This window comes from Leuciscus leuciscus (assembly GCF_965113295.1).
Source record: "Leuciscus leuciscus genome assembly, chromosome: 7".
In the NCBI taxonomy this organism is placed as follows: Eukaryota; Metazoa; Chordata; class Actinopteri; order Cypriniformes; family Leuciscidae; genus Leuciscus; species Leuciscus leuciscus.
Genome location: NC_138731.1, coordinates 24,672,634 through 24,684,091, shown reverse-complemented (window position 1 = coordinate 24,684,091; position 11,458 = coordinate 24,672,634). Strand labels below are relative to the sequence as shown.

Below are 11,458 nucleotides of genomic sequence, written 5' to 3'. Positions count from 1 at the left end.
TATATGCCTTGTATCCTTTCATTTAGAAGGACACTATGTATTGATGCAAGCTTTTTATTTATTAATATTTTTTACAATGCGCTGCAAAACAAAAAGACAGATGATTTGGCATAAATGCTTCGAGTAGAAAATGCATCTGAGTTTTGTTTACGATAACTTACACAAAACATGAGCACTTGTGCTGAGTCGAACTGAATGGGATCTCATTGTTGTAGAGCTCCAGTCATGATCTGAGCCAGACTGGCCATGTGTTCAGTAGTAAGCGTGGAAGGTGCACTGAAGCTAGTACAGACACACATAAGCTTTTTCAGTGTTAGAGGAAGAACAAAAAAAGTTATGCTCCAAATTTCTGCGTATTCTGCCAGGAACCTATGCATGCATAAAAGCGAGTCTCTGTAATGCATGTAAGCAGACACTAGAAAGAATAGGGAAGAGGGAGAGAAAGAGGGACAGGGAAACAGACAGGGGGTGGAAAAAAAGCAGTTATATGGCAGACAAAAGAGGACACAGAAGCTGGAAGTAAGTTGCTGAGCAAGAGCACCCAGTGCCATGAAAACGTGGCAAAAGTCCCATCCCATTACAATGTCATTTCAGCCCAGCACAGTCTTTAAGTAATAACACTCAGTGGGGTGTGTCATTATCACCAATAACCCCGCTGCCCCCAATCCGTCACGCAGTCCTCAGGGCAGGTACTTCAACTGTCAGCGACTGTCCACGCAGACTCCATCCACTTCTACAGTTTTAGCCTGCGCTGCTGTACACGCTTCCATATCCTTGCCTGTCTTTATTAAAAAAAGGGGCCCATACAGCCAAGAGCAACAAAATCAATGACCAATCCATAAACATCAACTTCTTTTATTGTTGTTTCTTTCTGTCTCTCCCTCCCTCTTTCAGATGTAAAAGCAACACAATCAGACACAGTCAAAGTTTATCCCATCACAAAATACAGAAGCACAGTGGGACTCCAGCAGCGGAATAACACAAACAATTCTGAGGCCTATTTTCTGACACCTGCTGAGAGGAAGGGCACCTTGTGAGGTGGGTCAAACTAGATGCCAGGAAAAAGTCATTTGCAGTTAAAGTTGTCATTCTCTTTGTATATGTGCTATAAGTAGTTTTCTAGGTACATATTTGATCTCAGACTGAAAAATGGGAGAAAGACAAACAAAAACAAAGGCTGATCAGAACCAAATATATATATATACTCAAAATCGTTATGTCTGCATAAACGAATAGATGTATTTGTGCTAAATTGTCTATTTTAAACCAAATGCAATGCTTTTTAAAAGGGAGTTCACCCAAAAGGGAACATTCTGTAATAATTGACTCACCCTCAAGTTGTTCCAAACCTGTATGAATTTCTTTCTTCTGTTGAACACAAAAGAAGATATTCTGAATAATGTTTGTAACTAAACAGATGTGTGACTTTCATAGTAGTATTTTTTTTTTCCTACTATGGAAGTCAATGGTGCCTAACCACAACTGTTTGGTTACAAACATTATTAAAAATGTCTTCCTTAGCAAGCCTTGTTAATATAACCTTGGCTTTACTGCATCTGTCCAAAAACCTGAAGCACTAACTTTGACCATCAATTTTAAATTCGATCAAGTCACACGAGAGTCGAGGCTAATCTAAGTAGCCTATAAAAAAATCGTAGAGAAATGAACGAAGAGCGATAATTAGAAAACGTAGCCTACTTTGAAAATGATTTTTTATATGACTTATTTGTGATATAACCCAACAGAACATATGCGGATGTTGTCCGCGTTTATTTCAGGACCTGGACAGCTCCTCAACAACTTTAGAGAGCGTCTCATTTATCTCTTCAGCTGTAGGCTACACTTTGCCACATGGCTATTGTTTCTGATCTAATATATGGACTTCTGTGAGAAAATCGTGACATTAGCGAGTATTGCAAATTCATGTTCGCACAGACTTCGGCTTACAGTAGCGTTGTGTTAGAAGTGATGGAAGAGTGTATTGGGAGAGAACAGTAGCATTGCAGCTGCGCTGAGCTGTGAAATTCGCCAAACAATTGGGATCACTGTTCGTCTTCCTCTCGCCTTTCCCCTCAATTAGCATAGTCCGTTGTGGTTGATTGACTACCATAGCCGGGCAGGGTAAGTGCTTTTGTCCTCTAATCACATGAGGACAGCAGGGGTGACAGGACACAGGTGAGGCCAAGACTGGAATAGGTTTATAGCATATTTATAAAGCTAAGCATGGGAACTGAAACATGCCTAAGTCTCAGAGACCTTTGCCATTTGTATAATTCAGGAATCAAAGCCAGCTTGATCTATAGACTGCCACAATATGGTTACTTCCGAATCCTAAACCCCACGCAAAACGACTTAACGGGACAATCTGATTGTGAATGGGTGTTTGAGCCCCGCTGATCTCAATTAGCCCTTGTTGACTCTGTGGAGGATTAAATTAGCCGCATAAAGTAAGACTGAGCCCTCACTCAAACTGAGGAAATGTTGGAAGAACACAGACTTTCCATGGTATTGAATGAAAGTTGCTGAACTCAAAAATATTTCACATTTAATAGATACATCATTATTTGGCAAAACTTAATTTGTGAAAAGTTTTTTTTTAAATTTTTTTTTTTTATAATGTCCATGTGCAGTCAACTCGAATTGGAGCCGCAATCATTCCGGAATTTGGAATGAGAAAACCCAATAAAATTAAGAACTTACTCATTAGACGAATCTCTTTATACTACTAGCTAGCAACCACGCACGTTAGCATGCTAAATGCTGTCAGGAAGAAAATGCTGACTGAAGAACTGACATTTGTATGACAATTGACAATTTCTCTTTGTGTAAAATAACTTATGGCAAAATCACTTCTCCTAAACCTAAACCCAAGCTCCTCACCTAACCGCAACACTAAAACGTCAGCATGATACAATCTCTTCTTAAATCCCAATAAGAGAGCAATAGGCTAGTAGTATAGGCTAAGTTTAATGGTTTGAGTAAACCTATATTTTACGATTTTAAGAGGATGACATAAAATTAAAGTTGTTACAAAATGTAAATTAGGCCTTAGTGAATTGTTTAAAGTAAAGTGATCATGCATGGACTAGCCTGTAGGTAGGCCAAAAGTCCAAAAGAGAAATTACATTAGGCCAAAATTAATACATCAACAACATTAACAAGGGTCATGTCGTCCGACCACTGGGTAAAGTAAAGCTGAGTAAAAACGACGAGTTATTAAAGTTCTGAGAGGCACCAGGATGCGGTGGAAATACAGTAGGCAGATGCGTCGCCGCGCCCTGATTATTATTCCCGCCTGTCGCTTTGCTGTAATGAGCGCGCGGCCGACTGTTGGCGCGCTGATTACCGGTCCTTGGGGATCCTGTGTTTTTCCTGAGTAATTGATAGTTAGACTCCGCTCTAATTAAATACGCTGTCTGTTTCATTGATGTAGATTTTTTTCGCACCAGGGAGAATGAATTGGGCAGTGAGAGAGAGCAGGCCTTTACGTTTTATGAATCGTTGTTAACCCTGAACCCCAATAGTGATACAATCGACTATTCAGAATGCATATGGCAAAACGAACACAAAAATATGTTTCCGGTGCACATCCATTTTAGTTCACTGTCCTGAGAAGGCTGCGCATCATTTTATTAGGCCTTCGGAAAGTTTCTCCTGTCTTTCCCTTTTTGCTCACAAGGGAGACATTTAAGGTGTTCTTTTCCCACCAAATCCCTGGCCGCTTCCTGGGACGCTTTGCTTTTTGTGTGGTCTCATGGCTTGTCTTGCTCTGTCACTATAACTCTGAAGGGTTGCCCCGGTTTCCCGCACACCTGCGTGGCTGCCCGGTCCCTTCAGGAATTCGCTGGGGCTTGTAATCAGCTTTGTGGAGCCATTGAGTGCACGGCTCAGTGAAACTTCCCAACCTCACAGCGCGCTGGACCGCTGAATGGGAGTCACAGCGTGGGGCGCCTCTCCAAGCAGCGGGCCTGCCAAATTCCAGCAGAGTCTCTCACAATCATCCTTACACAGACCTCTCTGCCGAACACGAGGGCGAGAGAAACAGAGAGAGAGAGAGAGAGAGAAAGAGAGAGAGAGAGAGAGAGAGAGAGAGAGAGAGAGAGAGAGAGAGAGAGAGAACAGACAGTTAAGGTACAAAAGAGTAGTTTATTAAACAAGCAGTTTGCTTCATAAGAGCCTTGAAAAATTCATAGCCTTGCATTGGTCATCTTGCATTTTTTTTGTTTTTGTTTTTTTAGATAAAGCAGTCTAGACTTTTTGAACAGCAGTCGTTTTATAATGGTAATTGGATTCTCAGTGATGCACAACAACATGAGAAAATCTGTGAAAAGCAATCCCATGGGTGCATCACTAAATTAGTCCACTGAATTAGCCTAGTGTTTGCTCTTCCGAGCAATAATGACGCAATTCAGACAAAAATCGTACTGAAACTTAAGGGGCTGATTTACATGCGACAATGTTCGGGCCCCTGGTCTGTGTCTGCCGCGGCTAAAAGAGACTGTTGGTCACGGTGAGGAACAAATAATTTATAATTAGCAGAAAGACAGCAACATTTTGCTAAATAAAAGTTTGAACAAAGTTGCTTTTTCGTGGCGTTGTGCATATGCTTAAATTACTGCTCCGGAATCGCAGACTGCAGAAATTACGGCGCAGCATCTCGCCTCTTGGAAGGGCGCAGGATTAAGAGGCAGCAAGATTGTTAAACATGTCAACGTGTAATTGCACGATAAGGCCCTCGCGAGGAATTTATTGGCCCAGTTGCTATTTCTATTCCTCCCTAATCTCGTTCAGCACATTCGTTCCGTGCAATCTGTCTCCGTAATCTTCTGTGACAGAGCAGCGACCAATAGCAGCGTACCGGGTTTTTTGGAGAAGGGAGAAAATATGCAGAGGCGTGATAAAGTGATGCTAATTATCCCCATTTAGGACAGCGAGTGCAAGAGATCGGGAGTTTTCATACGAGCCAGCAGTGTTGATGGCTTCCCAGCACAGAATATATCGGTGGCTACAAGATAAGGGTATCGCACGTTGAGACGATTTATTGGTTCGAGTCCACCGCCACCCCTCCCACCTCGAACTCCATCCCATCCTTTTCACCCATCCCACCCCGCGTGCCTTCCCCTCTTTTGGCGGGGTGGTAAATTATTTTGGTTAAATTTACCAGAACGCTTCTCTTTAACCTGGCAAGTGCCGTGACTTGATTCTCCGCCTCTCTATTTTCGGCGCTTAATCCGTAGTTTTTCATCTGGAGATAAATACAAATGGCCCCTGAGTGGACATTCTCATATAGGCTAGTAGTGGAGGGGAAGGGAAATTGTGTTAAAAATAATTGACCGTTTAATGTAACTGTTTTCATGAAAGAAACGTGGCTAAAATAAAACAGACACACTCAAAAAAAAAATGCTGGGTTGTTTTAACCCAATATTGGGTCAAATATGAACAAATCCAAACATGTGGTTAAAAATGTAATTTACAGATTTAACCCAATGGCTGGGTTTGTCCATAGTTGACCCAAATTTGGGGTGAAACAACCCAGCATTTTTAGAGTGCAAGAACAACTATTCAGTGCTCTGTTAAAAAATAAATGCTATCGAGATTTATGATGTATATAACATTTTTAGCACTCCTGACTCAGTTCTGCTTCGTATTTATTTCAAGTGCGTGAAGTGGCACTTGCAGATTTGAAGGCCTCATGCGCATCCCAACGAGAAAAGGGACGTCTGGTGCCATAGTGTGTTGCGGCTTTACGCTTCTGACACTTGTTGCTAAACTAGCCCCATGCCAGCAGGTGATTGTAATAACTTTTGACTTTCTGTCCCAGAGGTCAGCGTGTCTGCTGGCTGATCCAGGTCACTGTTAAACATCCTTCTGCCCCTGCTCCAGATCACATTATGTTCAGCCACAATTCTTCACACGCAGGGACTTGAGAATAAATAAGAAACAAAACTAGGAAATGAAAACGTTCGTACACTTTTCATATAAGTTCCTGCAGACAGTACAAACACGTGTTTTGATCAATATGTGGGCCTACTCAAACACGTTTCATGTGTGAATTGAAATCTACTTTAAAAAGTGAAACATGAGCTATTATTCATTGTCAAAAATATTATAAACATCTCGTGTCAAAAACTTTTTACATAATGTTTTAAACACGTAGATGTACCAGGCGAATTCATTTTCAAAATTAAGGGTTCTTACCCAACAAAATCTACCTATACAATTGATTCATTATTAGCCAACTCCTATGGTTAAAATAAATCAGGTTTGCTAAGAGGTAAACGTGTCAGTTAAACAATAAAACTTTTTAACTGCAAATATTATTGTGATAGACGAAATGACAAAGTTAGTTAATGCAATTTTCAGTGCAATTTCAAACCAATCCTAACCTACATGATACACGTATAATAATAATTTCTTTTCAAGTACACAAAATGATACACCTTATAGGTAGCCAGTCTAATTATATAAGTTAACAATTTAAATTATGAATAAACAGAGATTTGAAATAGGCTACCTTTAAACGAGTGATAATTACAATTTTCCAAGGCGACTTTAACAACATTGCAGTTATCACAATATTTGTATTCATGCAATACAATATTTATTATTTTATTCTCTAGTTTTCTCTAGTTTTTAAAAAAAAATTGTCCATTTATTATTAATTTAGTTAAGTAGACGGTTTATTATAAAGGCAATTACACTTAAATAAAATGACTCAAATTATAAATTAATGATAAAAAATGTACGACACACATTTAATATAATCATTAAAGGTCTACAGGCCTATATAAAATAATTTTCCCACCAAAGGTTCTAATGCATATTGTAATACATATTCTAGTTCCTATGACGGGTGAGACCAAGTGTGACCTATTTAGAAAATACGTTGTCCCAGTTTTGATACTTTCAAAGATCTCAGTAGCACGTTGAAGCTTGTAAAATACACATTAAAAATAAAAGGTCTTAAAGAAAAATAAAGTATTAATACCTGCCGATTAATATTTTGTCTTCAATCCACGAAGAGAAAGTGTAAGTGTAGTAAATCAAACACATGTTAAATGACAAAGTCTGATAGGTAACAAAACTAACACCAATTTAGGGCAGAGTAACTTTTTCTCCAATTTTATTTAGACCATGAATCAACGCAAGGTTAAGATTTGAACTGGCAGGAATGCATGTCATAAATTATGTACAGCAGCAGTAACGTGCCAGTCTTTTGAAATATTAAAACTTATTCACAATTTACAAGAAATATTACAACATAAATCTGGTACATTAATTCACGTATACAAACGTTTTGGTAAATGTAATAAGCAGAAAACTCTGGGCTCTCAAAAACATTTCATTGTGTTATTCACGCTAGACTTTAGTTATTATCAACTCAAAAGTCAATTTGCACAGAAACTTAAATATTTAAAGAATAACAGTGTGTCGCATATTTCTTGGCGTGGCCAGAAACGCTGTCAGAATCATTTTTAAAGACGTCATATTTAAACAATGTTTCACTGAATGTGATACATCTCATTAGATCTCAGTTTCTCTCCGAACTGCAATCGAAACAATATTTACCTTTAATTTACAATAACATCATAAAACAATCTGTACAAAAGTAGTTTAATGACAATCTAAAAAAAAGGGAAAAAAAGAAGAAGAGGTAAATATTTTTGGTGGAGTGTTACCCATCACTTTCCATCAGCTGTTTCAAATATGCGTCAATGGGACAGTTCCGTTTACTCCGGCAGTTGTGCTCTGATAGTGCTGCGGTAAGGCATGCAGTCTGCTCTGCACAGACGGATCCCCGGACTCCCCAGTCGGTAAATACATGCTTATCATCTCTCTCAAGTCTCCGGTGCAGGGTACTCGTGAGTGTGTGGTAACCGGAGGGCTTATATTGGGTTCGGACTTCACGAGCGAGCTCAGCGTGCCGATGCCCGCAGAAGTAGCGACGCTGGAGTTTTGATGCTGCGCGTATGATATCCCACCGTAGCCGGATGGAGAAGCGCTCATGTAGCTCTGGGAGTTCGAGATGGGGCTGTACTGAAGAGCAGTCATGTCGTAACGGTGCATGGGCTGAGGATTGTGCGGGTGATGGTGATGAGCGTGGTGATGGTGAGACCCACTACCTGGGTGCTGGCTGTAAGCGAGCTGAGCCTCCTGCATCATCGCAGCCGCTGCTGCCGCGGCGGCCACCTGTCCGGAGTAAGTGCCGTTCGCCCAGCCGTTCATATGTGCGTAGCCGGCGCTGGCTGAGCCTCCGTGACCGCCAGGACTCTCCAACCTCTGGCCGACCCCTGCAGGACTCATTCCGACCCCGCCACCTGCACCGCCGAGCAAGCCGCCAGCCAACGAGTACTTGTCCTTTTTAAGCAGGGTCTTGGTTTTGCGCCTCGGTCTGTATTTGTAATCCGGATGCTCTTTCATGTGCATGGCTCGCAACCGCTTCGCCTCATCAATAAAGGGCCGCTTTTCAGCCTCTGACATCACTTTCCACTCAGCACCGAGTCTTTTGCTAATTTCAGAGTTGTGCATTTTGGGGTTCTCCTGAGCCATTTTTCGGCGCTGGCCCCGGGACCAGACCATGAAAGCGTTCATGGGTCTTTTTACGCGGTCTTGGTTGGCTTTGCTCCCCGAATTTGGACCCGTTTGCCCCGGATTCGTGTTGGTTTGGGGTCCAGGGGAATGAAGGTCCGTCTCCATCATCATGCTATACATTCAAGTGGCTTAAAAGTTTTCAGCTAGCAGAGAAAAAGCATGAACTTTCGGCGCTCTGTAGTCCGCTTGAAGCAGGTGCTTCACGAGCCAGTGGAGCTCCGGTGAAATGTGGAATTCAGCTTATTCCCAACCGTTTGCTGTTAGTTTCAGGGTCTCTTTTTGCTCCTGTAGCCTGTTTGTGTCGTCTCCGACTGCCGTTTCACATCCACATTAATTGAACGTGCATTTGAGTTACTTTTCCTAGTGGAGTTGAAGAGTAAGTTAAAGCGGCGGCCATATGATGCGTTTTGACAGCGATTAAAATGAGCGAGCGGCCAATGGCGTTCCAGCGAGGAGCGATTTGCATGGAGTTCGGTGGAGTGACGTAGACAGAGAGGAAAGAACTAGTAGGCGGGGTGCGCGAAGGGTCAGCACCGCCCCCTCTAAAGTAGAGTAATACTGAGGTAGCAGTTTGAGCCTCTTCAATGGTTGCAATAAATGAACAAGAGGACAAATGGTAGATTTTATCCATTTAGATGACATTACAAGATACGATCTAATTCTTTATAATAACTGTAATAGCTGCTATGCTCCCTCGTGACGTTTTGCCAAATCTTTGTGTGTAAAAAAAACCCGTCTAGAGTAGACAGCCACTTGTCAGCTATATGTTGCTGAATATCTGTGATTATAAAACTGTTGAAGGAAAAAAAATCGGTCTAAATTAAGTTATCACTTATAAATACTTAAAATGCTCACGTATGCTTAAAAACGTCGAATGAGACCCTCATTTCACTTTGCATTCAATTAGCCAACATATCTTTTGGCTAAAGATAATCAACACAACCAATTCACTTAATACCTAGAAATTGTTTGACTGAAACTAAATAAAACACCATATTATTTTAAGAGGTAAACAACATAGCCTAATTTTAAATCGAGTTTCTTAAATCGAGGATACTGCCGTCTGGTGGTGCACTGCTAAGATTTAGTTGCGCGTAAAATTAATACGGAAAACTTAAGTTATCTCAAAATAAAAATATAGTGGATGCAAGGCAAACATGAAGGCGTTGTCTGAATGAAAATCAGACTGCAAATTTGATTTAGCCTATAATGCATGGATAATTGTACAGAATGTGATCCAATCGCACAACCGATTGAGAAAAATGTTGATGAAAGGCAAATATACCTGCGCTGGACAGCAAAAGTAGCCTATTATTCCGCCATCAAATTCGAAGACACACAAGACATATCATTTCAATATATATTCTTTAGAGATGTTGGTAGCCTAGTCTATATTTTTTAATAGGCTATGTGACGCAGCTATAACAAGAACGAAAACATGTTTTGACAAAAGAGAGTCAGGGCTTTTCATTGCCCAAAAAACTATAGTTTAGATGGTTTTTCATTCATGTAGTGATGGTCTCCAGCCACTAATTTTGTTGATAAAATTACGTTTCTTCTTTTTTTCCTATGATTTTGATTAAAAAAAAAATATAGCCTATATATTATATTTTGAGAAATGAAATAATTTTATTAAATAATTTTACTACACACTAATAAATATGAAAGGTTTTACAAATGAATTGTAAGTAATTGTTTTTTATTTATATTTGTTGTGTTTAAAATATTCCAACACCAAAGCAAGCCCATCAGCAGCACTATGAACAATAATATTATACATAGCCTAATTATATAATATAATCCTACATTAGTTGAAATTATAGTGTATGTTGTTATTTTTTAATCAAAAACATAAAAATGTGTATTACAAGCTCCCAAAAAAAATGCCAATTTGAATTTACTTTATTTATTTTTGTTAGTTATGGCAACGATTAGGCAGATTAAATAACACATTTTTATTTCATTTTATTTAATTGACCTTCGCATTAGAGCGCTAAACCACACTGTGACCCTCCTGAAACAACGTGCACTGTCAGTTCTCATTTTGCTTCAGTGTCGCGCTCTTCACAGAGTCTTTGTTTTGCGCGCGCTGGGGCCAATAGGGCACGGTTAGCGCACGTGCGAGAGCTGGGGTTACAGCAGTTGTCCAAAACACACACTATTGTAGTAAAAATATTAGAGAGATGTCCTTGGTAATAAAAAAACAAAAACAAAAAAAACCGAAAGACTGAAAAGCAAAACTGAAGTGTGTTTGCGATCGTACAGTTCATAAAACATTTTGTGACAGAACCAGGGGATGGGGATAGAACGAGGGGACTGGGATATACTCTATATAATTTATGATGCCAAAATATAAATAAGCAAAATAAGAATTGATTATTTAAATAAATCAGTTTAATAAAAATAAAATAATTTAAATATTTGTAGCCCAATGTGTGTTGAGCTGTTCATTAACATGAAAGTATTTCACTGCAAAATTAAAGCGTCCTAAACTTGTTTGTTGTTGTAGACTTGTTTAACCTAATTTGGTTGTTTAAGTCCTTTGTGTGGCTCTTCTTGTGAACAGGTTGACTTAACAAGGGCTGTGGTAAGACGAGGCTTAGACGCTTGCAAATGACATCCTGATAAACAGATGATAGTGACAATCTGTTGAGCAATACTCTAAAAGTTCATTTCATAGGCTACAATAGTCACAAGATCAACGTTATTTTTTATTATTTTTTACAGGGAAAAGTCGTTTAATCAGCAGAAATAGCCTACACTGGCTTACATATTTTAAAATATGTAATTAATTTAATACTAAGTGTAAACCTTTACATTTAAACTGTATTTAAATATTACTTAAATGTAAATTCACGTAGCCTAC

The 11,458-nt window shown here is 39.6% G+C and overlaps 1 protein-coding gene across 1 annotated transcript; it reads right to left on the bottom strand.

Moving 5' to 3' along the window:
- Window positions 1-3,013: 3,013 nt before the first annotated feature.
- sox1a (SRY-box transcription factor 1a) lies at window positions 3,014-9,246 on the bottom strand. Its single transcript, XM_082175632.1, is given in 3 exon segments — window positions 3,014-3,937; window positions 3,940-4,017; window positions 7,861-9,246. Coding segments are annotated over 3 exon segments (1,092 nt in total). The 5' UTR covers window positions 8,713-9,246; the 3' UTR covers window positions 3,014-3,775.
- Between the last annotated feature and the right edge of the window lie 2,212 nt (window positions 9,247-11,458).